The sequence below is a fragment of the Gallinula chloropus genome, assembly GCF_964237585.1.
Source record: "Gallinula chloropus genome assembly, chromosome: 18".
NCBI lineage: Eukaryota > Metazoa > Chordata > Aves > Gruiformes > Rallidae > Gallinula > Gallinula chloropus.
The window spans coordinates 8,389,243-8,414,540 of record NC_140103.1 but is presented as its reverse complement, the minus strand read 5'-3'; the positions used below and the strand labels follow the sequence as shown (position 1 = coordinate 8,414,540).

Sequence of the window (25,298 nt, the reverse complement as noted above, 5' to 3'; positions counted from 1 at the left end):
CTTCTCTGCCCCTGCCAAGCCACGGACTTCCAAGCCTGGAGGAGCAGGGGATGCCACAGGGGATGAGTGCGATGCACAGCTTGTGACCACTGGCTCTTGGAGCAGTGGGTGGCACACAGAGCCCACAAGCACACCCATGTGTGCCACGTCCACCCAGGCTGCGACTGCCAGCATAAAGGCAGCCAGCTGTCCCCCACACAGGCAGCACCTCCATCCCAGGCACCTTCTCCATTCCTGGCTGCAGTTAATTTGGGTAATATTTTAGCCCAGCATCCCCCCCTCCACCCCCACTCCTGTGTACCCAGCAGCTCCCACAGCCCAGCCCAGCACTCATCCCTTTGTTTTGACATCAGAACAAAGGGCTGCCAGCTTTCACCTCACCAACTCAAGATCCAAGCTGCCAAAAGCCACTGTCAACAGCTCGCTGCAAACCACTGACCAGACCAAGGAAACTTCACCCAGAAACAAGAAGCTCTTCCAGCCTCCTGCACTTCCCCATGTGCCCCAGTGTTCACAAGGAGCATGAACACTCCTGGGCTGTATCTGGAGGGGAATACAATGAAGCCGAGCCAGTGGGCACCACCGATAACTATAATGCCAGCCCTGGGCCATGTCCAGCACCAGCTGCCTGCAGCCCCCGGGACCCCAGCAGCACCAGCAGCTTGGAGCTGCTATACTAAACTCAATTTGCAGAGCTGAGAAGCAACCCCAAGAAGATTTCAGTTTCAGAGGCTGCAGGAGACTGGAACCTTGCTTTAAAAAAACAGCGCTATGCCAGAAACACTTGCTTTGCCACAAACTCTGCTCTGCTCTGCCAATAATCCTGAAATCAAGTCACCGCTGAAGCCTGCACTATATTCCAGAGTTTATCCCTTGCCCATGGACAAAATCTTCCCAGACAAAAGTGAAAAGCTCCAGCAACAAAGAATGGCACCAGAACATGTGTGTTCATCTCCCCATTTCAGATCTCCCTGTTGACCCAGCTGAAGGGCTGGGGTTCTTTTCCCAGCTTTGCAGAACCACCACTAAGGAAAATGCAGATCTCCAGAGTCTGCTTGGAATCAGCAAAATGCATTACATGCACATTGGTAGGTAGAATCTATCCTATTATCCAAGTAGATTATAATTACCCCATTTGCCTATTAAAAGGATACTGTGACAATATTTAAGTTAGAATGCTTTCGTTATTTGCTAAAAATTATGTGGTAGCAATCAACTGAAAATTTAGGCTGTAACACAGCCACAGCAATATTGCTGGTAATTTGTGTAACCAATAGCAATTATTTTTAATGCAGTAGCCAACATTTTTAAATAGGCTTTTCACACACACACACATATGTGTGTACACACACACATGCGCCGATGGGCAACGTGGGCTCAATTTCCCCCCTCCCCCTTTTGAAAACTGAGACTTTGATGTGTGTTTCTTCGTAGGGACAGCAGGAGATCATAGAATCACAGACTGGTCTGGGTTGGAAGGGACCCCAAGGGTCATAGAGTTCCAACCCCCCTGCCAGAGGCAGGGCCACCAACCTCCAGGCCTGGATCATAGATTGACAGAATGGTGGGGATCATCCCAGCCCTTCTTGTAGATGGGCATCCCACTGGCTAATTTCCCAGCCAGCCAGGGCTGCTGATAAATGATGGGAAGTCACTCAGTGAGTACTTCTGCCAGCTCCCTCCGTACCCTTGGGTGGATCCCATCCAGCCCTAAAGACTTATGTGTGTCTAAGTGGTGTAGCTGCTCACTAACCATTTCCCTTTGGATTGTGGGGGCTTCATTCTGGTCCCTGCTCAGGGGGTTGGGTACCATGAGCGCAACTGGTCTTACTATTAAAGACTAAGGTGAAGAAGGCAGTAAGTACCTCATCCTTTCCCTCCTCCTTTGTCACTGTACTTCCCCCTGCATCCAAGAAAGGATGGAGATTCTCCTTAGATCCCCTTTTGTTGCTAATGTATTATTGAAATATTTTTAATTATCCTTTACAGCAGTAGCCAGATTAAGCTCTGGTTGGGCTTTTGGCCTGGAGTCTTTCTTGCAAGGCTTCCATAGGTCTGCTCCCGGGCTTTAACCTCTGTTTGTAATATATAGAGCCCACCCTGTTGTGCAGGGAGCGAGGCTGCTTCTAAACAATAAAAAAGGACTAGGCTCATACATCTTTACTTGGCATTGCCCTCAGAAAATGGAGATCTGATTACTTATTCCTTGCAATCCCAAATTACCCCTGCCAGGCCAGGCACAGTAAATAAATCCTTGCTTCTAGAGATACCCTCTCCATTATAAGTGCATGATGGGACCAGCATCCCATTGACCCGAGGACACCAAGAACACTGCTGCAACCCCTTCGGTCGGTGTCACCGCCTCTCAGCCAGCAAGTAATCCCAGAGGGATTAGTGAGAGAGCCCAGCAGGAAGATGCATTTCCCCAGCTAAGAGCAACCTTTGGGAGCACAGGCACCTAAACTCAATTTCCTTCTCTGCTGTGGCATTTAACCTTGTGGCAAGGAATGAGGGGACAGGGGAGAAGGAGGAGGGGTGCAAGGGAAAACAGATGTTTCTATTCAAAGACATCCCTCCTGTGTCCTACACTTCCTGTGAAGTCCAAGGAAGAGCATGCTGTATTTGTAGGAAGCAGAAAGAGCGAGCAGTATTACATCCTGTTGTAGGCACAGGCAGGAGAGATCACAGCAATCATGCAGCATGACACACATAACCCCCACCACCACCCCCCGACAGCAGCCAACTAATTTAATTTTGGGACTTGTGCTTCATTTTCAGCCTGAATTTATCTACTCACAGCTTCCAGCTCCTAGATGCAGTTATGCCCGAGCCTGCAAGGTGGGGGGAGCAGTTCTGACTAGACATACTGTCTCAAATACAGAGACCTGGTCAACCAATGCTATTTTTCCCCAAGCTTTTACATCCCTGTGCCTCCAGAGTGAGCTTCTTTTACCTTCCAAGAATGAACACAGTAATTCCCAAGTGCAGTGCTGGGCTGTGCACCAGCCTTCTTCCTCCCCATGCACACGACTGACCTGAGACCACTGTCTGCAGGCACACAGCTCATCCATGGCTCTCCCCATTTTATGGGGGTCAGCATCATTGGAGATCAGCACATGTGAGCCCTCAGGTGAGTCCTGGGGAACAGCAGGATGACCATGAACCACCAATGTGCCCTCATGACCAAGAAGGACAATGGCATTCTGGGGTGTGTTAGAAAGGGTGTGGTTAGTAGGTCAAGAGAGGTCCTTCTCCCTCTCTACTCTGCCCTGGTAAGACCACATGTGGAATATTGTGTCCAGTTCTGGGCCCCTCAGTTCGAGAAAGACATAGAACTCCTTGAATAAGCTCAGCACAGGGCCACCACGGTGATGAAGGGCATGGAACACCTTCCTTATGAGGACAGGCTGAGGGAGCTGGGCCTCTTTAGCCTGGAGAAGAAGAGATTGAGGGGTGACCTCATTAATGTTTATAAAGATGTAAAGGATGAGAGTCAGGAGGATGGAGCCAGGCTCTGCTCAGGGAAGGCAGCAACAGGACAAGGGGCAGCGGGTGCAAGCTGGAAGTTCCATGGGAATGCAAGGAGAAACTTTGTCACTGTGAAGGTGACAGAGCCCTGGGACAGGCTGCCCAGAGAGGTTGTGGCATCTCCTTCTCTGTAGACATTCAAACCTGCCTGGACACATTCCTGTGTGATTTAGTCTGGGTGATCCTGCTCTGGCAGGGGGGGTTGGACAAGATTATCTAGAATAATGGTCTCTGATTCTGTGATCTTGAGGAAAAAAGACCCCAGCCACCCTACCCACAAAAATGAGGAATAACCTATCAGAAAAGCTACACCAGAGCTGTATGGTGAGATTTCTGAAAAGTTGCAGCTACACAGTGAAACTTGTGCATCCCAAACATCCCAGCACACTATTTGCAGAGCTGGCCACCACACTTCAGTTCTCCACATCTGAAAAGGCTTCTTTAGATGAGCTACAAGGTTGTATTACCAAACACAAATACAATGCCCACAATACCCACACAAGTCCCTGGGCACTTTTCTTAAAAGCTGTGCAAACAGTAAACCAGCTGTAGTGTTTTGTTGTTATTAGTAGTAATAATAATAATGATTATTATTTATTTTAAAATCAGGAGACTATGACTCCAGGACTGCAGGGCTAAACACCAAACTGCAGGAGAGCAGGAACTTCACTCAGAGTCTAATTAGGGGTCAGCTAATATAGAAGCTGGCAAAGCACAATCTGAACTGGTCAAGGCAACGTAACTTCCTTAAGGGATGGTGGAAAAGAGGCATGCTAAGCAACCTGGCAGCATTATCTGTAAAAGAAAGCCTTTAAAATAGATGAGGGTGATTTAGAGGGTCTAATTTCAGTGGATTTTCAAAGAGCTTATGATAAAAGTGCTTCATAAAAGATTAAGGAAAAGAAACAGCTACCCGGTAAGGGGCACAGCCAGGCAAGGATTACAGCTGGCTAGGCAAAAGGAAACAAAGACAGTGCTTCCCAAATTGAAAAGAAGTTTGTAGGGGCCAGCTGTGCTAGGAAACGCTGCATGAAGCAGAGAGCAAGTCGCAGCTTGTGGAGCATCTTGGGGAGCTTCGGTTTGCTGCAGCTACAGGCATTGAGCATCTCTGGCTGGATTCGTTACACCACAGGAGGTGGACGATGAAATTCTGTTTAGGTGAGTAAATGAACATGTTCCACATGCTGAACTGAACAACCACTCTGATCCTATATTTTAGTTGATTTGCCTCCAATACTGCTGATGGAGGAGGATGCGAAGCCGCATCCCTGCGGCAGGATGCAGCAAAAGCCCTGGCTGGCACGGCACAGGGAGAGGAGAGCCAGATGTGCCTCAGCTGGCAGAGAGATGGGCAAGGCAACTGCAAAGCCTGATCACTGTCCTGCTTCTGATGAAAGATAAGCCGGTACCTGCAGGGACCAGTGCTGCCTTCCCCCAGCTCTGAACCTGGTGACTGCGCTCTGTTGTGGTGGTGAGGATGCTGATGGTGGGGCTGCCCACGTGCATATGTGAAGGAAAGAGCGACTCAGAGAACACCTGAAATTTCATTTAACAACCTGCAACTCCTTTCCAGAGAAAGGCACGAGGGCACAGAACTTCAGATCGTTTTCTGAACTTGGGCAGAACAGGTGCTTGCAGCCTGGCCAGCGTGGAGATCTCACTCATCCAGACCCTTTGTCTCTATCTCTCAGCTGGTCATCAGCCACGCCAGCCCTTCTCATCACCCCAAGACCCAGCACCAGCCAACCCTCCCCTCTCCGTGCTGGGAAAGCCCAGGTGAGGTCTGAAATATGGCATTTTGCAGCTTTTCAGTGCTCCCCCCTCCACCCACTGCTTCAGCAGAAAGATGGGGCTCACGCTGACTCCAGGAGCTGCTTTCCCCAGGAATTCCCCCATGACCTGCCCATGATGACATCATACACCCTCCTTCTCCAAGCTGGACTAGGGGACTCCAGCCACACACACACATATTCTCCTGAAAGCACCAACCTGCAGTTTATGAAGAGCATCTGGAGGCAGGATCATGTGCACAGCATGTTTGGGAGGCAGCCCTGGAAACCTCTCAACAAATCTCTGACATATTTTGGGGAGGTGTGGGGGGGAGCTGCCAGCTCACACAAGCAAATTAAATTGCAGAGGAGCTGTTTCCATGCTTTTCATTAACAACCCTCAGAAGGGCAAGGGGATATGGAATTCCCAAGCCTCAGCTAAAAAGGAAAAAGAAAAAGAACCAACGGTTTTCTCCGTGCAGAAACTAATACTGAGTAAATCAATCAAACTCTGCTCCCCCATGACAGGGGAGGACGCATCATTGAACAACACTCATCGCTCCCCGTTGGTGATTTCTCACCCAGCAAAGCTGTACAGAGCAACGGCCCTGGGGCCATGGCAGGGGATGCAGCCTCCTCGTCCTATCCTGGCTGCTGCAAAGTACCAGGAGCCATGCGCTTTGCTAACAACACCAGGAGAGACAAATCAGTTCTTGGGCAATTTAAGACCTTTCAAATTTTTTTCCTGGACCCAGGAGGGTGCCACATTAGCAGCCTCTACATACCTAACGAGAAGCTGTTCAGCTAAAACTTCTGGAGAAATCCAGAGACAGAAAGTGTCCAGCTTCCCAGGGGTTTTTCAGTAGGGAGCACTAATGACATCAATCAGAAAGCCAGTTGAGCTTCATACACCCGCTATCTTGTGGCACTTCGTTGTCAGCATCTCTAGCAGCATCTAACAGCAGGAGCAGGCTTCCAACAAGTCCCAAGCAACGCACTTCACTCCTATGCACAGGAAAACATCAGGGCTGAGATGCCTTATGCCTCAGCACAGCCATTCGGCCAAGGAGCGCCCGTTCACATGCTGACTGCCACCCTCACGGCCCTCCTCTGTGAGCCCCACGCACCGGGGATGTCTCATGCCAACACCACAAAGCCAGAAGCAAAGGTGAGGACCAGGCTACACAGCTGTGGGCTGGAAAAAAAGCAGGTAAAATCAGCCATGCCACATGTCTGTGGTGTGCTGGCTTTGGCTGGGATGGTTAACTTCTTCACAGTAGGTGGTACAGGGCTGTGATACAGATTTGTGCTGGGAACAGCATCGGTAACACAGGGATGGTTTCGCTCCTGCTGAGGGATGCTTACCCAGAGCCAAGGCCTCTTCCACTCCTTGCCTCACTGTTGAGTAGCTGGGGGTGCACAAGGAGCTGTGAGGACACACAGCTGACCCCAGTGACCCAAGGGATATCCCATGCTCAGCATATAAAGCTGGGGGAAGGAGGAGGTAGAAGGGAACATTCAGAGAGACGGTGTTTGTCTTCCCAAGTCACCGCTACACACGGAGCCCTGCTTTCCTAGGATGGCTGAACCCCCGCCTGCCATGGGAAGCAGGGAGTGAATCCCTTGTTTTGCTTTGCTTGTGTGCACAGCTTGTGCTTTACCTGTTAAACTGTCTTTATCTCAACCCACGAGTTCCCTCACTTTTTTTATTCTTCCGATTCTCTCCGCCACCCCACCGTGGAGGAGGGAGCGAGCGGCTGTGCAGTGCTCAGTTGCTGGCTGGGGTTAAACTATGACATGTATAAAATAAGCATCCCTTTAGAAGCACTTGTGGATAGATTAAATTCCCAGGTAATGCACTCAAATCAGACCAACTGGTGCAGAGACAAGGAATTTTTCCCCCACGCGGTACCGCTGCTGCAGGTGCACCCCAAGGCTCTGCAGCAAGGATGCCTCTTAAAAATCATAGAGGCTATATGGGGCAGAAGTGTTAGCATTTAGTCTAAGCATGGACTCAAGAGTCTGTTTTGTACCCGAAAAGCATCGCCGGGTATCGGCATAGAGCCCTGTGATGGGGACTGGGAAGGGACAGTCACTTACTGGACCTCACTGGAAGACAGAGAAGTCAGTGCTCCACAGGGACACCATCACCAGGAGCATCCTAGCAGTATGCAGGTCACACCACAATGACCAGTGCCAGCAAACCCTTAGCCCACTCCCCATCCCAGCAAAGACACCAGTGACATTCAAAAGAGAACGGCACTCCTCATCTCCCTGAATCCCCCTCTCAGATGGAGCCAGCGAACCATGGATGGGTCAGATCTACACCTCCACGCATGTCCAGCATCCGCTCCCTGCAAACGCTGCTAGGGAAAGCCCCTTCAAATGGGATTTCTCCCCACTGGGGCTTTTTCCTCCTGTACAAATCTATTTGAAAAAGATAAAGCATCTGCAGTTTGACTGAGGTTTTATTCAGAGAAAGCTCTGGCTCAGAAATAATTGCCGTTTGCTATAATTGGTGAGATGCAGGAAGGGACTAGATACAAGTGGAGTCTGGTGCAATTTTGGGAGATTTGTTACGCTTAGCTCGCTTCTATCAATTTCAGTGGCTCAGACGCTTATGACCTGTTGCTCAGCTTATTGTGAAAATGGCTTTTATTTACTGCACTTCCATTAAAAGATGAAATCCATGCATAGGGCTCACAGGGCAGAAAATCACAGTTTACGTCTCAGCTTATCTCCCTTCAGCGGCCTCAGCTCATTTTCGCCCTGGCTCGCTCCCAGCTGCTATAAAAAAGTATTTCCGAGCACTGTTTCGAGTAGCCAAGGCCCTTCCAGCCCACAGGGCAGGAGGCACATTCGGATTTCAAGGGAGTGCTCAGTGCTGCAGTCTCTGCGTCAGCCTGGGTGGAGGGGACGGAGAGGATGGAGGGATAGGGGGGACAGAGGGATGGGGAGGACAAAGAGGAAAGAGGGATGGTGAGGATGGAGGGACAGGCAGGCTCACAGCTCTTAGGGCACAGGACACCAGCTGTCCTTTTGCAGCAGATGTGGACCCTGCTGCACTCATCACCATCCTCCTGGCCAGCGCTGCTTGCTGCCAGGCTGTCAGCTCCCACTGCCTGCAGCCTACAGAAAGGGATGAGCCAAGCACATGCCTCACGCTGGGTTCCAGGCGGGCAGGTTCCTGCTCTTCCAGATCTCCAGAGCTTCCCCCGGTGCAGCCCCAAGCCCCCCTCACAGCAGAAGCAGGCTCAGCACTTCCTTCTGCACCAGTTCCCGTCCAGTATGGCCCACAGACACCAGTACACTGCTCTCGAGAGCCGGGGCAGGTAGTGTCCAGCCAGCACATCAACCAGAGCAGAGCAAGCAGCCGTGGGACATAGGAGCATCCTCCCATGGCAGATCTCACTTTGCATGACAGACACCACACACTGTCAAGGAAAGGGGATTCGTGTGCACAGGCAGCCCAAGCTCCCCGGTCCTCGTGAGAGGCCATTTGGACACCAGACACGCCATCTCTGAGGGTAGCTGGAGACGGTCCCCAGCACCAGCGTGGAGTTGCTAAGGTTACCTCCTCGGCTGCCTGATTAGAGAAGCTGTCACTCTCACAGAGATCAGGAGACTCGTGTGCACACAGGGGAGAGGAGGGAAACTTTCAACCGTGCAGAGCATTTTTTAGCATGCTGAAGCAGAGAGAAAACCCCAGCTCCCACAGGGACAAGCAACAACAGCCACTGGACTCAACAGCAGCATCCTGCTGTCCTACCATCCAGCCACTCCTCAAGCTGTGGGGAGAGCCATTGCCTGGAGACATGCACACACTGAGCAACACCTAGCCCGGCTCACAGGGCAGCACATCCTGGGCTGTTGAGTGCACCTACCACTCTCCATTCACCCATTTCTACCACTGGTCTTCTTTCCTCAGCTCTTTATGCACCATCAGCCAGCTGGTAGGGAGGGAGCACGGAGGGTCCCTCTTTCTCCCCACCGGCACAGCTTCCACATAGGGATGTTGGAATGCCAGCTGGGAGCCCCTCAGGCCCTTGCAAAGAGTGGGTAGAGGGAGGTGTGCTCACTTGGTCACTTTGTGAGTCAAAAGGCACAGTGACAGTCCCAGAGTGCCTCGAAAGCCCTGTATTCTCCACCACTGCAGTAAAGATCATAGAAGGAACCTCTTCGCCCAACCTCTGCCAAGAGATTGCCTTCACCCTCTGAAACCAGATGCCAAATCCCATATGCATGGCCAGGAACCAAGCTGTAAGCAGGCAACAAACCACCACAAGAAACACACCACCTCGAAGAGGCTCTGGAGAGCCTTTCCTTCTTTTGTGAAACACCCAAGCTTGGCATACATGTCCCATGTACAGCTGCTCCTTTGTGCAGCCAGCTCTGAGCACCTTACTGCCCATCTTCATCCCCCCTCCTCTATGATGCAGAGAAGGCAAGACTGTCCCCATCTACAGTTAACACTGGGGGTTCTGTGCAGAGGGAGCCAAGGACCCATCCCATCCAGTGGTCAGCACCCTCGGGAGAAACCACAGAAGCCACCAGGTCTCTACAGCCAGGCCTTCGAGGAACAGGAGCAGAGTCGTTCCTGGATGGCAGCGCTGCTGGGGTGTGACTTTGCTGGTTCAGAAAAGTTGAAGAGCAGCAGGATAAAAAAGCAGATGCAGCCAGAAATGCAAAGAGATCCCTGGAGCTGAAGAACTTGCCAAGTTTCTCCCTAACGCTTCAAGACACCCACTCATCCTCCCCAAGGGCTTGTCAGACTCACATGGCAAAAAATACACGCTCCACACCCACCCAAGCCCAAAAGAAAAGACCCTTAAATAAATCTGGAATCCAGGGCTGGCAGGAAGACAAAGTTGGGGGTGGAAGAGGAATTTTTGGTGTCTGTTTTCTAACGAAGGAACTGCCTGACAGCTCTTCTGCAGCAGACCAGGGCTCATGGCCCTGTAACTTGCACGGCTCCCTCAGACATCATAAGAGATTGCTTTTAATTATAGGGCAAGTGCTCAGAGGCCTCTGGGTATCTGCGAGAGCGTAATGGAAACGAGAGCTTAATGGGAATTAACAAAAGCCATCACCACGAGCCGGTGCATTGAGGTGGCCACAGCAAAGAAAATCCCAAGGAAAGGTGGTCGGTGAGTGACAGCTGTGCTGTTTGCCCAGCTGAGGGGAGCTGTGGGCAGTTGGCAGAGGGGAGGTGTGTGTAGCACAGCCTCCTTAGACACCCCGACACCTTCTTGCACAGTCCATCTTCATGGGGTGCAGGGGCTGCTCTGTGCAGGAGGCAACACACAAGCAGCCAGGGCTGGACCACAGCTCAAGCCAGTGCTGGACCACAGCTCAAGCCAGTGTGATGCACTGCTGGGACAGGGGAGCTGGTCGCAGCAAGGGACTGTGATGGAGCCCAGGCTGCTGGAAACCCCCAGACCATTCCCCATACCAATAGAGGTGTGAGCTGAAAGAGATGAACCGAGCAGTCCCAGGATGACTCTGTCATCTGGCGGTAACCAGCTCCAGCCTCACTCTTCACTGTCAGAGAGCAGCTTGGTTCACCCATGATGCAGACACTTGCTAAACTGTTGGGAACATTTCAGTTTCCACAGACCAACTCCAACCACAGTGGTTCTGCTGGGTTCAGAAGCAGCGAGGTCATCGTGAGGGCAGCGAGGACGGGACCATCATCCACACATGATGGATGATTGACATGGACATCCGTGCTCCATCATCTCATCCCACACCCTCCTCCTGCCATCCTGCTGATCCATCAGCTGCCTGGAGTGAAGCAAGCACCCAGTGGGGTGGGGGACACCCACTGCTCCTTGGCCAGGGCTGCATGGAGCTCATCCCATCCCCACAGCAGCACTAACAGGGGCCACTCACTTCATCACACTGGACCTCACCTATGTGACAACCAAAGCCAGCAGCACTTCCAAGTGTGTTCCCATCTTTGGGGATGGTGGTGGTTGATTCTGGCCAGGGTAAGTCTTGTGGAGAGCCATCTTTCTTGCAAACTTTATTTTTCTTTCTTTCTTTCTTCTTTTTTTTTTTTTTAATGTGTCAGTTTAAGATTGTAAAAACACTTTCATCTTCAAAACAGTGTCACAACTCCCCTTCAGCATTTTCATAACAATGCCGAGATTTTGGCTTCAAAACATCTTTCCAAACTTATTGTTCACACACACACACACACACCCCAAACTTTAAAGCTCAGAACTGAGGGGCTGTGATGAAACTGGAACAAGACGCTCTTTGAATAAAGACAAGGTTTCCTTTCATCTAGTGCTAATTAACAGAAGCATCCCTCCCTCTGTGCTGGCCCTGGTCAGCACTCAGCGTGTCCGTGAGACCTCAAAGAAAAGCCTCCCTCTTCCCTCACAGCAGCCCACCCGTGCTCGGCACAACACAGCGTCCCCATGGACAGAGGGACTTCTCGGGGTGGAATGGAGATGCAGGAGTCATTCAGGAGCTGCTGTGGGACCCTTCCAGCTTGTTCAGGACACACAGATGCTCACTGCAGCTATGTGCAACCAAGCATCCCATGGGAACGCGGTAGCAAACCTCCATGGGACGCTCTAGGGATCCGTGCAAGCCTCCATGGAACGCTCTAGGGATCTGTGTCCTGCTCTTCCCCATCTGCTGGCCATCACAACCGAGGCTGATGGACAGGGGGATCTTGGTGCCCCCCAGAAGACCATTCCCCTGGCCCAGCCTTTCCCTCTAACTCATCTCATGCCAGGAATAAAAATTTCCCTGGGCAGCTCTCTAACTGCTGCAAATATTTGCATAGAGTTGGAAGAACGAGGGCATGGAGAAGACTAGGGAAATGCTGCACGGCCATAACCAGCCAAATTAAGGCTGCAGCTTGTTCCCCAGCCAGGTCCAGAGTATCTCTCCTCTCAGCCAGGTCCCACCTGCCCTTCGGCTGCCTGAGACAAGAAGCATCTTTCAAAAAACAGCTTTTCTTGAATCAAAATTCTTCCCCCACCCAACAGCAGCAAAAGAAGAATATTAACTCCTGCTGGTTTGCCCTGAGGTGCCTTCAGAGCAGTTTTGTAGGGAGAGGATCAGAACAAGCAGTGATTTAAAACTGCAGCCCCACATCCGCTAAAAGCCCTCATCTTTGGAGCCATGGCAAAAGTGTCACCAGACCAAAGCCCCAGTATCTTTGGGACAAGGAGTTGCTGTCCCATACCAGCTCCCTGACAGGACAGCTGGCATGAGCCAGGCAATCTGTGATCCCTCTTTCCAGGGAGGTGACCAGAGAGGTTCCTCAGATGTGGGACAGGTATCCATGGACAGATTTCCATTGGTCCTGCTGAAGAGAGGTGCTTTGGAGACCAAGGCCTACCAAACCATTGGGTTTATGTGACTCCTGGCACACCCCAAACTGGCAGTGAAGCTCACCAAGCAGCGGGGAACGTGGTTACAGGGAGGCAATGCAGCTGGGACGTGCTGCAGGAGAAACACCAGTGTGTTGCTCTGCAAAGGGAAAGCTCTCACAAGGCTCAACTTCTTTTCAGCATCCCTTAGAGACACGCTGTATCTCTCACCCTGGGCTGCTGCGCTGGCTCAGCCGGGAAGAGTGCTGCAAACAGGATTTTCCCTCCTGTTTTGCCTTTAAGTGGCTCATTGCAACATGCTGTAAACCCTTCATCAGCAAGGAGGGAAAAGGCTTTACAACAGTCCTTACAGTGAGCCCAAGCAGCAGAGAAAACCTCCCCCAGCACACATGATTTTGGGCAGTGCACACGATTTCAGGCAGCGCACACACTCCTGGGCTGCATTGGCCAGCAGCATCCTCCACACCTCCAGCTCAGCAGAGCTCACATCCTACCCGAATCTCTGCTCCCATCCCCGTTCCCACACGCAGCCAGGCCACGGTGTGTTAAGGAACAGCTTGTCAGCTAAGCAGCACAGGCGGCTGCTACAAAAGCAGAATAGAATTTGAGCACAACGAGGAGCAGCGTGTCTGTGGCACAAACCGCTGCTCTGGCAAGACCCCAAGCTGGCTGCGAGCAGCCCCTACAGGCAGCGTCCCCGACCTCCCTCCCAGTTGCCATGCCACAGGATAATGGATTTCCTCCTCCGACACAGCAGAAGCTGGGAACACGCTAAGGACAACTGTGCTGCTTGTCTGGGGAAAGCAAAGAGCAGAAGAGGAGGAAACAGCAAGCGCTGCACAGGAGGAGATGGAAAGCCATGGACTGCAGTCCGTGTCTTCAAGCAGCTCTGGTTCCTCAAGTCGTGTTAAAGAGACAAGGCTGGTGCTATGTCATTAAATACACTTCTCATCCTTCTGATCACACTTAGAAAAATTAAAGTAAGAAACACATGGATGTTGGTCCTGTACAAGGCAACTGCAACGACTGCGGTAAGGATGGCCACAAATCTCCATTCCCTGCTTGAAATTCAATTGAGGGCTTTAATAACCAGGATCCATGACTGATGCTGGCAGCACCGCAGCCTGTTCCTGGCGGCCTGAGGAATTGTCTCGATGGGGTCCAAGGAAGGAGGCAAAGCTAAAGGAGCTACAGGTGGCAACACCTGCACTCTGAGGGGATGGGCACAAGAAGGCTCAGAGCCTCCAGTGTGAGAGCAAATGGACAAAAAGACTTTGGAGGTGTCCCTGCTCCACCCCAGGGGTGCCCACAGCAATCCCCGTCACAAAAATCACAGAACATTTGGGTTGGAAGGGACCCTGAAAAATCATCTAATCCAACCCCCCTGCCAGAGCAGGATCACACAGACTAAATCACACAGGAACACATCCAGGCAGGTTTGAATGTCTCCAGAGAAGGAAACTCCACAACCTCCCTGGGCAGTCTGTCCCAGGGCTCAATCATCCTCACAGTGACAAAGTTCCTCCTGACATTCCCATGGAACTTCCTCTGCTCCAGCTTCACCCACTGCCCCTTGTCGTGTCGCTGCCATCCCTGAGCAGATCCTGGCTGTGTCCTCCCAACTCTCACCCTTTACATAATTATAAACATTAACGAGGTCACCCCTCAGTCTCCTCTTCTCCAAGCTTGGTGGCCCATACTCAGATATGACAAGACAACTTCCCTCCTCCTTCCCGGAGGACATCAGGCTGGCAGGTACCTCACCCTGTTGGCACCAGGCACCTTGGATCTCCTGTGTGCAGGGATCTGTTTAACAGGAAGACGTAAAGGCTGCTTTTGATTTTCCAGTTTGTTTATAGCATACATTTGAGGAGCTACACAGGATGGGAAAATACATCCCATAAACAAACTGCTAAACAAAACAGGCTAAGTGTGTACCACTCCAAACAAAAATAGACTCGAGCTAACCTCCGCTTTTCAAGCATATGCCTCTGCTGACAGCTTCAGCTTGTGCCCCTTATCCCACTTCCAGTGCTGATTTTTAGGTTCCACTGCCATCAGCAGCCACTTCAGATGCCTCCCACCACCCCCACAGCTCCAGGTGAGGCAGAAGTGGAGGGAAATAAACCCAATCGGAGCTGGGGACCACCAAGGGTGACGGGGGGCAGAGGGCTGCATCACCCTCCCCTACTCCCACCCTGCAGGGTTGGGAGGCAGGAGCAGCCCAGGTGTTGCCAAAGGCTGCAGGATGTGGATGTGGACATCCTACTTGCTCAGGAACTGTCTCCAAGGGGACATTGAGTGACGAAAGACTTGTGCACCAAGTATTCCAGGCAGGCCTTCGCAGCATCCCTGCCAAGAGCAGTAGCCCCCATGCCCAGCAGCTGAACTCCACCACCCTCCTTACACCCAGAAGCAATTTCTTAAGAGCTCAAACTTTATTATCCCCTGTCCTAGGGCTACACAGAGGGCACATTCCCCTGCAAGTGCTTTCTCTACCAGGAACCAAAGCTGTGGAAGCTGTGCAAAAGTAATTCCCACCCACTCCTACTGCCCCAGGAAGAATATTTCCTTGCTGGTTTTGCATAACAAACAGCTACACGGTTTCCTTTTTTCTCTTGAGCAACTCAGGCTTAGAGGAAAACACCCAGCACAGCGCTAGCCCAAGATCTGACTTCATAAAGTTCCCCCTGCGAGGGGGAGCAGGGAGGGGGGACACACACACTACCGCAGAGATTAGACTGCAGCCTTCACTGATAGCATTCAGTCACCCCGGCAGGCTGCAGCACACCGAGTTTGTAAAGCTCCTTGGGAATCCTTCAAGATGAAAGGTACAGTATGATATGGATGTATTATATCCATGGGCTTTGTTACAGCACACATTTCCTAGCACGGTTTTATTGCTAGAACACAAAGTTCAGCTGGAGCCCAGGGGCTCTTCAGGTGACAAACGCACCCCTACAGCCTTGCCTCTGCTCCACAGGGGATGAGGGATGCTCGAGTCCCCGAAGCGAGCACGGCAGGCAGAGCAGCCAGCGCCCTTCCAACAACAGCAGTCGAGGACCTGCCTGTGCAGAAAAGGTCAACGTCATCGCTGCTGGATGTCTTTCCTCCCAGGCGTACCTGTCAGGTCCCCAAAATGCCACTGCTGTGATCACCTCCTCTACAGCATCCCTCCTTTCTGGCTGGACCTACCTCACAGCCTCCTGTCCCACAGGCCATCCTGATAAGGGCCAGGAGGATCACATGAGTTGAGCCTACTTAAATTAAGTGGTACCCAGTGCTGGCATCTCCTAGGAGGCTCCAAGCTGCCCACCTCAAGCACCTCCTCCAGACAGAAGGTGATAGGAGATGTTTACCATGTTCAGCAGGTAGCCCTGGGGCCAGGGGATCCCAGGCCAAATCAGAGCCTTCCCACAAAATCCCCAGGCACACAGAGACAAGCCCCAGCACACTGCTTTGGCTCAGGCTCTTTCTCCTGCAAACTCCTGGCTGTACCTGGGAGCAAGGGAAGGAAATAGTTTCTACTTCAGAAGCTGCTTGAAATGCTACAAATGAGCCTGTAGACATGACTTGACCATGGGCTGCCCAGTTTGGGTGGCATGGAAGAGACCGAGGGGAATGTGCATCCACCTTTTGGATCACCTTCCCAACACCTTGCTCCTTCGTTGCACTCTCTGTCCAGATTTCCCAAAACATCAGAGGTGGGTGGACAAGGAGCATGATATCAACAAGTTGTCTTTCAGAGAAGCTTGGGAGGAGTTCCCTAGGCAGGAAAACCAGTTTAAAACCCTCTAATTTAAACACGAGAGGTACAAAGCACAGGAAGGAAGAGTGGTGGGGGTAGGAGGAAAAGGGACACAATCAGGATGTCCCAACAAGCTCCAAAACTCTCCAGGGTCAGCCACTGCCTATGCTGAACCCACCTCACAGGTGACTGCTCACACTCAGCAAGCCAAGGTGAAGGGTCTGCCATCTCCCAGTGGGTTTTCCATCTCCCAGTGCCCGTCAGCCCCCAGGCAGGAGGAGCTGTAGCAACAGAAGCGCAGAGGTAGATGGAGGCTCTTCAGCCTCAGCACACAGACCTGCTGCTCCTTGGCTGGCGCAGACAAGCAGCCGGTCCTGGTCCTGAGCTGCAGCAAACATGCTCTGCTCCAGCCCTCCTCCTCCCAGCTCCCGCAGACAAACTGCCCCGTGTTTGCCATCACAATGTGCTGCTGACAGGGGAGTGGGGCGATGAGAAGCCCTCACCGAGCGGCTGGCTAGAGGCAAAACAAGAAAAATACTCCAGTGCTGTTGCCAACTCCTATTTTCTGCTACTTGATCCTGTATTTTTAGGGATGTGCTGCACTCCCTGCAACGCCAATCACTCGCGAACCAGAAAGAGCAGCCAGGGAAGGATACGGGCAGTGAACGGCCTTGGGACAGACGCAGCCGTGACTGCGGCAGCCGCGACATGCTCTGCAATGCCAGCTGATGTTAGGCGAGTGCCTCAGCACCCAGCAGCCCCCCAGGGAGCCAGCTCATGCAGCAGAGCCAGGGCAGGGCTCCAGCTGCCGGAGAGGCCACCCCACTGCCCCACAGAGACATCAGGGAGGAGAAAGAACCACAACCTCCAAGGTATCAGAGCAGCTGAGCTGTTTGTGAGGATGCTCACAGCCAGCAGCAGGTCTGGGAGCAAACCCAGAGTGTCTAGCCCCTGCACCCCAATTCTGCTGTCCTGGGGCCAAGGGCTTTTGGGAGGGCGATTTCACATCCCCAGTTAGTGTAAAAGGTCTGCAGACAGGGCTGCACCCCTCCATAGGCATATCTCCTCAGACCCAGAGAAGGGTCGGCATCATGCACCAGGATCCCAGCCAGTGCCCAAAGGTGAGCACCCAGCCCTAGGGAGCCACGCTCTGCTCCCCCACTTCACTGCAGCCCTGTAGTGCAGCTGGCGATGCAATTTCTGCTTCATTCTCGCATGCAGAGGAGCAGATGACAGTGCAGGCGAGGTGCTAGGCCCAGCAGGTCCCCTCTCCAGCACAGCGGCTTGCTCTCCCTGCAGAGAGATGCTCGGCTAACCTTTACCAGCTCACCTCCATGCTGCGTGCAGCCATCCAGGCTGGCCCTTGCCCCCTCCTTTACCACGATCACTCCCATGCATATGCCTGGGAGCAACACCATCAGCTCAGTAATCTTCCTAAATACAGCAGTTACCAGGTGACTGGGAAAAAATCTCTTTTACTGCTGATGCTGCTAATGGAAAATTTCTCCCCTTTCGCTGCTGCTTTCAAAGCCGGTTGCGGTTTCGTACAGACTTTCTCTTGCACGGAGACGGGAGAGCTGGAAGCACAGAGGGAGGGGTGCAAGACTGGTGGGGAACAGATAATGAGAAACAGAGGGGAACTCTGCTGCTGTCTTCCTCCCCACCAGCCGCCTCTGCCCACAGGCAGAGAGCCCTGGCTCCAAATCTTATCTGCCCCATCTTCTCGCAGGCAGCATCCTCCTGCAAGGAATCCCTCCTTCCTCCATGGACCGCAGTGGGAGAAACATGCCAGATTCACTCAAGAGCCGTGCTGCTCTCATGGCATACAAGGGAAGACACCCAAAGGAACAGATGGGCCAAAATCATTTATTCTCTGATTATTTTGGTGGGTTTTGCCCCATTTGCCTCCTTCCCAGGAGAGACAAGCAGAAGCCTCGTGCCAGCAGCGCAGCCGAGATCACTGCTCATCCCCTCCGCATGCCATTCTGCTTCTTCAATACCATTAAGTGTCTCCATACTGTCTGGACACTGGAAACCTTAACCACATTAGCCGAGACCCGAGCAGCAAGCACAAGCATTCAATTCTTTTAAGTGGCACCATTTCTCGAGCTGGTTACACACAAGCAGCATCTCTGCTCGATGCCATTGCCCACCCCAGCAATGTGCCAGGGGCAGGGCAGGGGAGCAGCACAGCGCAGAAAGACTGGCCGAGGCTCTTCATTCCCCATTTCAGCCGGCTGCAGCTGGGAGAACACTCCCGACACTCTGAGCTCCGGGCACTCCAGACGATGAAAGGCTTCAATCAAGGCATTTCTATTTTCTTCACTTCCCCTTTCAGTCTCCAACCCCAGCCTACCCCCACACTTCCACGAGGCGCTTTGGTGTCATGGTAGGTGTTTCTCAAGGCACCTGCAACTGCTAACATGTATGTCGAGGTAGCATAAGATCAATACCCTATTGTTCCTGCAAGTGGCATCAATCTATTCTCCTCCTGTCCCAGCCAGACCAGCGCCTGAACTCCTGTTACACCAGGAAAGCCTGAGGGCTCAGCCCAGTTTCACAGCCAGACAACACTGCACATCAGCACCGTGTCACAGAGGCTTGTCCATCACATGAACAGGGTTCACACTTTTAGTGCTTCAAAAGGAAAAGGCAGCAAGTTTTGGAGGTAATGTCTACCTGCATGGTGGCACTCGGAGGTCACTCACCTCCCCAGCCCCCATACAGAAACGCAAGGTCCCCACCTAATTCTGAAGAAAATACATTTTTTCCCCCTCCAGGGAAAGAGCAATAAATATTTCTGGTGCACCAACATCACAGGAAACCCGCTGCCATCACATGGGAGGAAGGGGGAGCAGAGGGGTCTCCAGCCGGCAGCTTCCTCCCGCTACTCCAGCCTGACAGTTCAGCTGCAAAAAACCAGCTCCTCTTTCTATAGTTAATCTTCTGTTGCCACTAGCTGGTCAACGCGGGTACTCTTGGAAAGCAGCAACTCCCCGAGAACAGCCTGCTGCTCAGTTACAGATTCCCAGCTTTAACTGGGATTCTCACCCCAACATATACCAGAGATGAAGCAAAATCTCCTCCCAAGTCCACAGCCCACCGTGTTGGAAGAGCCACACTAGACCTTCCCTTTGTGAGGGAAGTGGTCATCTGAGGATTGACCCATTTTTGTGGGCATTTTGTGCCTTCTCTCTCCTGCAACTGCAGTGGCCAGATCTTGATCTCAGGACCTACATCGCTGATACAACCCCAGCCCAAGCCAGGCTCTTTTTTCTTCCCTTTCCAACTACAAGAACCCTCCAGCCTGCAAGGCTTAAGTAATCACATACAAGGAAAGGAGGAAATTGCTACCAGAAGGTTTTCCCTCTTCCCTCCCACAGGCAGCCCCTGACACTGTGGACCTGGCCTAGACCCCACGGCCATGCACAGCTGTGGATGGACCCGAAAGGAACAGGGAGCATGCCCTGCTCGTAGGTCTACATCCTCCTTAGTCAACATCCCCACCAATATGTCTCATCGTCACTTTACCATCTCACCAGGGCTTTCTGGCTCCCTCCACTTTCCTGGTGGAAGATGCGACTCTCTCTGCCCTGGCCAACTTTGGGAACAGCCAGAAAAAAGAAAATTAAACAAAAACCCCCAACATCTGATTAACCATCTGGACAGATGTGCAGTGCAGCTCTTCAAATCTAGGAGACAACTAACAGAAAAAGGAGACGCCGAAAGCAAACTTTGGTCCTCAGCTTCCTTCTGCAGAAACAACCCAGGTTTTACATGCCATGCCCCAATGAGCAGGGTCTTATGCCAGGCATGTTCCCACTCTGAAATCCCACATGATGCTGCTCTACAGCTCACAGGCCAGCTGAAAGCAGAGCACAGCACTTCTGACCAGTGCCATCAAAAAACTCGAGTCATATCCATGCTCCCCAGGTAACCCTGAGCCTCACCACCCCACGCTGCAAAAGCAGGACTTGTTGACCACAAGAAGGGTGGCAAAACCCTGCTCAAGGATTTACTGCAGGAAGAGCAGTAAATTCAGACAATCCATGGGGAACTCTGTGCTCCCCCTTATTTTAGTGTGTTCTCACTCTAAAGAGAAGTTGTGCAAATTATAAGATGGCTTGGGGAGAAGTTAAGAAAGAAGGTTCAAAAAGCAGCACCAAACTGTTGAGGAAACAGGGGAGCTGCAGAACTTCCAGAAGTGGGGTATAATCCTCAGCCAGGCACAGGGGCCACGGTGGGACCATGTAATGTAGATGCTCAACCGCCTTCCCCAACAACCACCAAAACAAAGCACCTTGTCGAGCTGCAAGCGCCCATCAAACAGCATCCATTAAAGCTATTTATGAGAAGTGTGTAGTAAACTGTTCTTATGTAAGCCACTACTGGCTAAGAGCAGTGGTGAAAATTTGTCTGCCTCTTTCCTTCCCTCTCCTCTATATATATCTGCTCACACATAGACAGAGCTCATCTAAATTAGCTCGGAAGCTAACTGCTTCGTTCCCTGAATTGCACTTAAAGCAGGCTACGCTGCTTGTGGAGCAGCTATTGTACAGAACACATGGCTGCTGACTAAATCAAGATACATACCTTGGAGAGACCTCATTGTATGAGAATAAAGTCAATGATAGGCTGCACCATTTGCCAGCGTAACACTAGAAGAATTAGTGGGGGGGGAGGAAAAATACCGCAAAGCATCAGTTGTATCCAAGGTTAAGGAAAGGGCAGGATGCTTTTTCAGGAAAGGGGATGCACAGCAATTCATAACACACCGGTGGCAAAGTTACATTTGTCATTTCCTGCCACCACTGTGCTTTGCTGGGTAATTTTACAGCAATGTAACTGGGGGGTAGGGGGAGAAACATCCTTCTTGTCTCCAACACCAATGAGAGAAAATAAGAGGAGGAGTAGGAAATACAGAAACTGAGACACCCCACTGAAGAAGGGTCATGGAGCAAACTGGAGCTGCCGATGGGTGTCTTGGTCCCCCATTGCTACCCAGGCAGGATGCAACAAGAAAACAGGAGTTTTCTCTCCGTCTGGGGAGGCCAGAGCCTGGCGCTGAGACTGTGTGAGGGCTGCCGGGACCGGAAAACCCGGGACCGGTATCCCCTGGACCCGCATCCCCAGGATCAGCATCCCCGGGACCCGCACTCCGGGGACCGGCGGGACCAGCATCCCCGGGACCGGTAACCCAAGGACTGGCGTCTCCGGGCGGTAGGACCGGTATTCCCGGGCCCCGCATCCCCGGGCTCCCACCTCCCCCTAGTGGGCTCCGGAGCCACGCGCGACCCACAGCTCACGCAGCGAGCGACGGCAGATGATGCTCCTGCTGCTCCTCCTGCACCTCGCACACAGTGGGACCAGGGTCCGCAGCCTGGGGATTTCCCAGGGCTGCTTTCTCCTTCAGTTTCAGTCCCCAGCAGACAGAGATGCAGCCCTGGGAGCTCTCGGTTTACTCACTTTAAGGGAATAAAAATCTCACATTGTCAGGCAACAGAGAAAGTTGTTTCCTGCCCAGAAGGGGAAACCCTTTAAAGGAAAGGGACACCCAGCACTGCCTGCACTTTGTACCAGCCACCGACTCGGTGTATCTATCTCCTCAGCCTATTTTAACTTGCTCTGCCCTTAAAAAAGAACCAGCAGAAGTTTCACACTGCTGCAGACAAGGCTCTGGCACCTGCCAGGCTTCTGTAACCCAGAGCGACAAGAAGCACAAGAACTGCTTCAGCCTTGGGAGACTTGCTAAGCTGGGACTTGCTGAGCAGGCCCAGGACTACAGACTGCCTGCCTTAGCCACAGCACTTAAAGCATTTCCTTTCTTGGTGGCAATGAGTTTATTTCATGCTTCCTGGCCCAGAAAGACTTTTGAACCCAGCAAAACAGGGTGGCCTCAATTTATTCTCAACTTACTTCACTTCAGAGTCTGTAGTATCGGTGCCGGGACTTAGCTCTGCCTGCTTCATGTCTTTGGGTAGGGTGGGTTTCTTCCCCTCCCAAGAATCCCTGTAGGACGCCAGTCAGCGTGGCTGCCCTGAGGCATTAGAAGGTCTTCCTACCCACCCAAGGCCAGTGAGCAGTCTGTGGTAGCTGCAAAAGCATCAGGGAGCCCTCAACGCATTTGTGATCAGCAGGACATCAGCTTTTATGTATCTTCCTGAGCTCAGGCCCAAACAGCCGCTAAACATGTTCAGCGGCGCATATAAATACACATAAGCATCAGAAATCAGGTAACAATAAGGGCTACTGAAGACTTTAGCAAAGAGATGAGAGTGTTTAAAGCAATCCCTGCCCCGAATGACCTCCCACGTGTAACCTGAGTTTCACCTCCAAGAGCCCCATTATCAGGCAGCAGCTGCTCTCAGGTTCCCAACCACCGACAGACTTAGAAAATGATGCAGTGGGCAAAAAACACCACAGCAAACTCCAGCATTACTTCCTGCACTAGAAAAACAAGCCAGCTCTCACCCAGAAAAGAGTTAACTGCAAGAAAGACTCAGTTGCCACACCAGGAGACGGGAAGAAATGCAACAAATTTGAAATATCAGAGCATCCACAGCAATTCATGAGCTAGACCTTGGGGAAGGACAAGTGTTTTACCTTCTCTGGAGGCAACGTGCTGATTAATTTTGTGACGGTGATGAAGCCATCCCACCACGGGCAAAGCTTCCATTTATCTTCCAATCTGCCTGACTCCCGTGGGTTCAGGGGAACAGGAAGGGATGTTTTGGGGTCTGGTGTCCGCAAATGGGCAGCCACAAAAACACAGTTTTGCAAGAGAAATGCTACATATTAAATAGTACATGCAGGACCAAAAAAGAGATTATTTTTCAGACCAAGACATGGTCTCTTTATTGGCAGTCACTCAGAGAAACGGGGTTTGCCATACTAGATCACGTCTCTGATCTATCAAGTCAAATTTCTCTCCCTCAACTTGAGCCATTACCTAAGCTACACACAGAGGGGTTTCTTTGCCTTCTGATATATTTAGATCAGAGCGCAATTCACACCCAGTCCCTGAAGAAACTGTACTCTAATCTGAAAATTCAACTCAGTGAACCATGAAACTTCTTGTTACTTTTAATCACTGTAAGGTAAATGTCATTCCTACTGCATCAAATCTTTGATATTTTTTAACTTTTATTACTTGAAAGAGAGTATCTGGTTTGTTTGGGAGTTTTTTGCAGTTGACCAAGTGTGTCCAAGGAAGCCACACTGCAAAGCCAGAACCCAAGAGGCTCAAGAAGTACCATCAACTTATTTGTTACAGGCACTTGCTACAAGAAAGCTTCACAGAAGGTAAAAGGACAGGACTAAGAGACACAGACACTCATCTTCCTCCCCTGACACATTGTACCTTCTGCAGGGTATGGGAAGGACTCGCAGTACGTGCCCAGCAGGTCAGCCTGCACATGGGCACACCTTGACATGCCTGTGGCACGCAGGGCGATGCGCTGGAAGTCACAGCCCAGCAGTGCCAAGCAGTATCTCAGACCCAAAGTTAAGCAGGTACTAGAATTATCTATGTCCAGGCACTGAAAAGCAAGAAAGCCAACGGATAAAGAAGAGATAAACAAAAAACCCTTCGGTGACCCAGCAGAGTAAACACTACGCTGTCCATACAGCATCCTCAGCAGTTCCCGTGGAGGATCCCCGGGGTGATTCGGGCACAGAAAAGGATAAAAGTGACCAGAGGCAGTGCGGGCACCCCGTCTGAGGCAACAGGATCAGGCATCAAGACGAAGTACGACAACAGAATTATTTCTAGTCCCATCCCCCTCCCCACAAAAGCCGAGATGGGAGGAAAGTCTGCAGGCGTTCGCCACAGACCCAGGCGCTGGAGTTGTGCGTGAAGCAAGAGCGAGCTTCGAGAATTAAGACGAAGCGTTTAGAAAATTAGGCTCTGGCTAAAAAGACAGCTTCGTCCTCTTCTCCCAGGGTCGGTGGTACCTCCTCCGGAGCTCAGCGTTCAAGTTGGAGCACAAGAGGAGGCACCCATCACTTTCTAGCCTGAGCAGAGACGCTTTACTCCCAGGGCTTTTAAAAGGCGGCAGCCCTCAGGCCCTGCTAAAAAATCCCTCCCCAGCCGAGAAAAAACAACCACCCCACAAACCAAAAACCCAACAGGGTGCAGCAAGGGCAGCGTTAGAAAGGTCCAAAACACAACCAGGCTGTCCACGGTAAGGGGAGAAGGGTGACCAGATATCGCGGCGCAGCAGGGTGACAGCCCGGAGCCGGCTGCCCGCACCGGGATGCTCCGGGTGGGGGGAAGGAAGGGAGGAGGCGAGGGCTGGAGGGATGGCGGGACGGGACGCGGCGGGGGAAGCGGTACGGGCGCTCACCGAGGGTGAAGAAGGGCAGCTCGGTGTTGTCCAGGTCGTCCTGCACGGCGACGCGGCCGGGCAGCTCGCTGCGGACGAAGAGGAGCAACCGGGAGTCGGCGGCAGCGGCGGCGGCGGGCGGCGGGGCGCCGCTCCAGCTGATATCGTTCTCGCGGAGCACCGGCAGCGTGGACACCGTGACCGTCTTTACGCGGCAGGGACCGGGGGGCTCCCGCGACGCCGCCGCGCCGGGCCCGCCGCCCAGCATCACCGGCAGCAGCGGCAGCAGGAGCAGCAGCGGCGGCGGGGGCGGCGCGGCGGCGAGGCGGCGGCGCGGCGGAGCGGCCATGCCGGGCCGGAGCCAGACGCAGGAGAGCCGCGGCGAGGGGAGGCGAGCGGAGCCGGGCGCACTGAGCCGCCCCAGCCCGCCGCCGCCGCGGCCGCCCGGCTCCGCCTCCCGGCCCGCCCCACAGCCGCCACCGCCCCCCCCGCCCGCCGCCGCCGCCGAATCGCCGTTCCGGGGACCCTCTGCCGCTCCCCGGCGGCTGACGGCCCCTGCCCGCTGCCCGCGTGGGGG

General features: G+C 52.5%; 1 protein-coding gene across 1 annotated transcript in view; it reads right to left on the bottom strand.

Moving 5' to 3' along the window:
* Window positions 1–25,070, bottom strand: part of ASTN2 (astrotactin 2) — a gene marked incomplete at its 5' end in the record, with an annotated part of 343,253 nt that extends 318,183 nt beyond the window's left edge. The window contains one exon of the mRNA XM_084272571.1: window positions 24,743–25,070. Within this exon, the coding sequence (XP_084128697.1) occupies window positions 24,743–25,070 (328 nt within the window). The remainder of the gene's footprint in view (window positions 1–24,742) is intronic.
* Window positions 25,071–25,298: the final 228 nt, after the last annotated feature.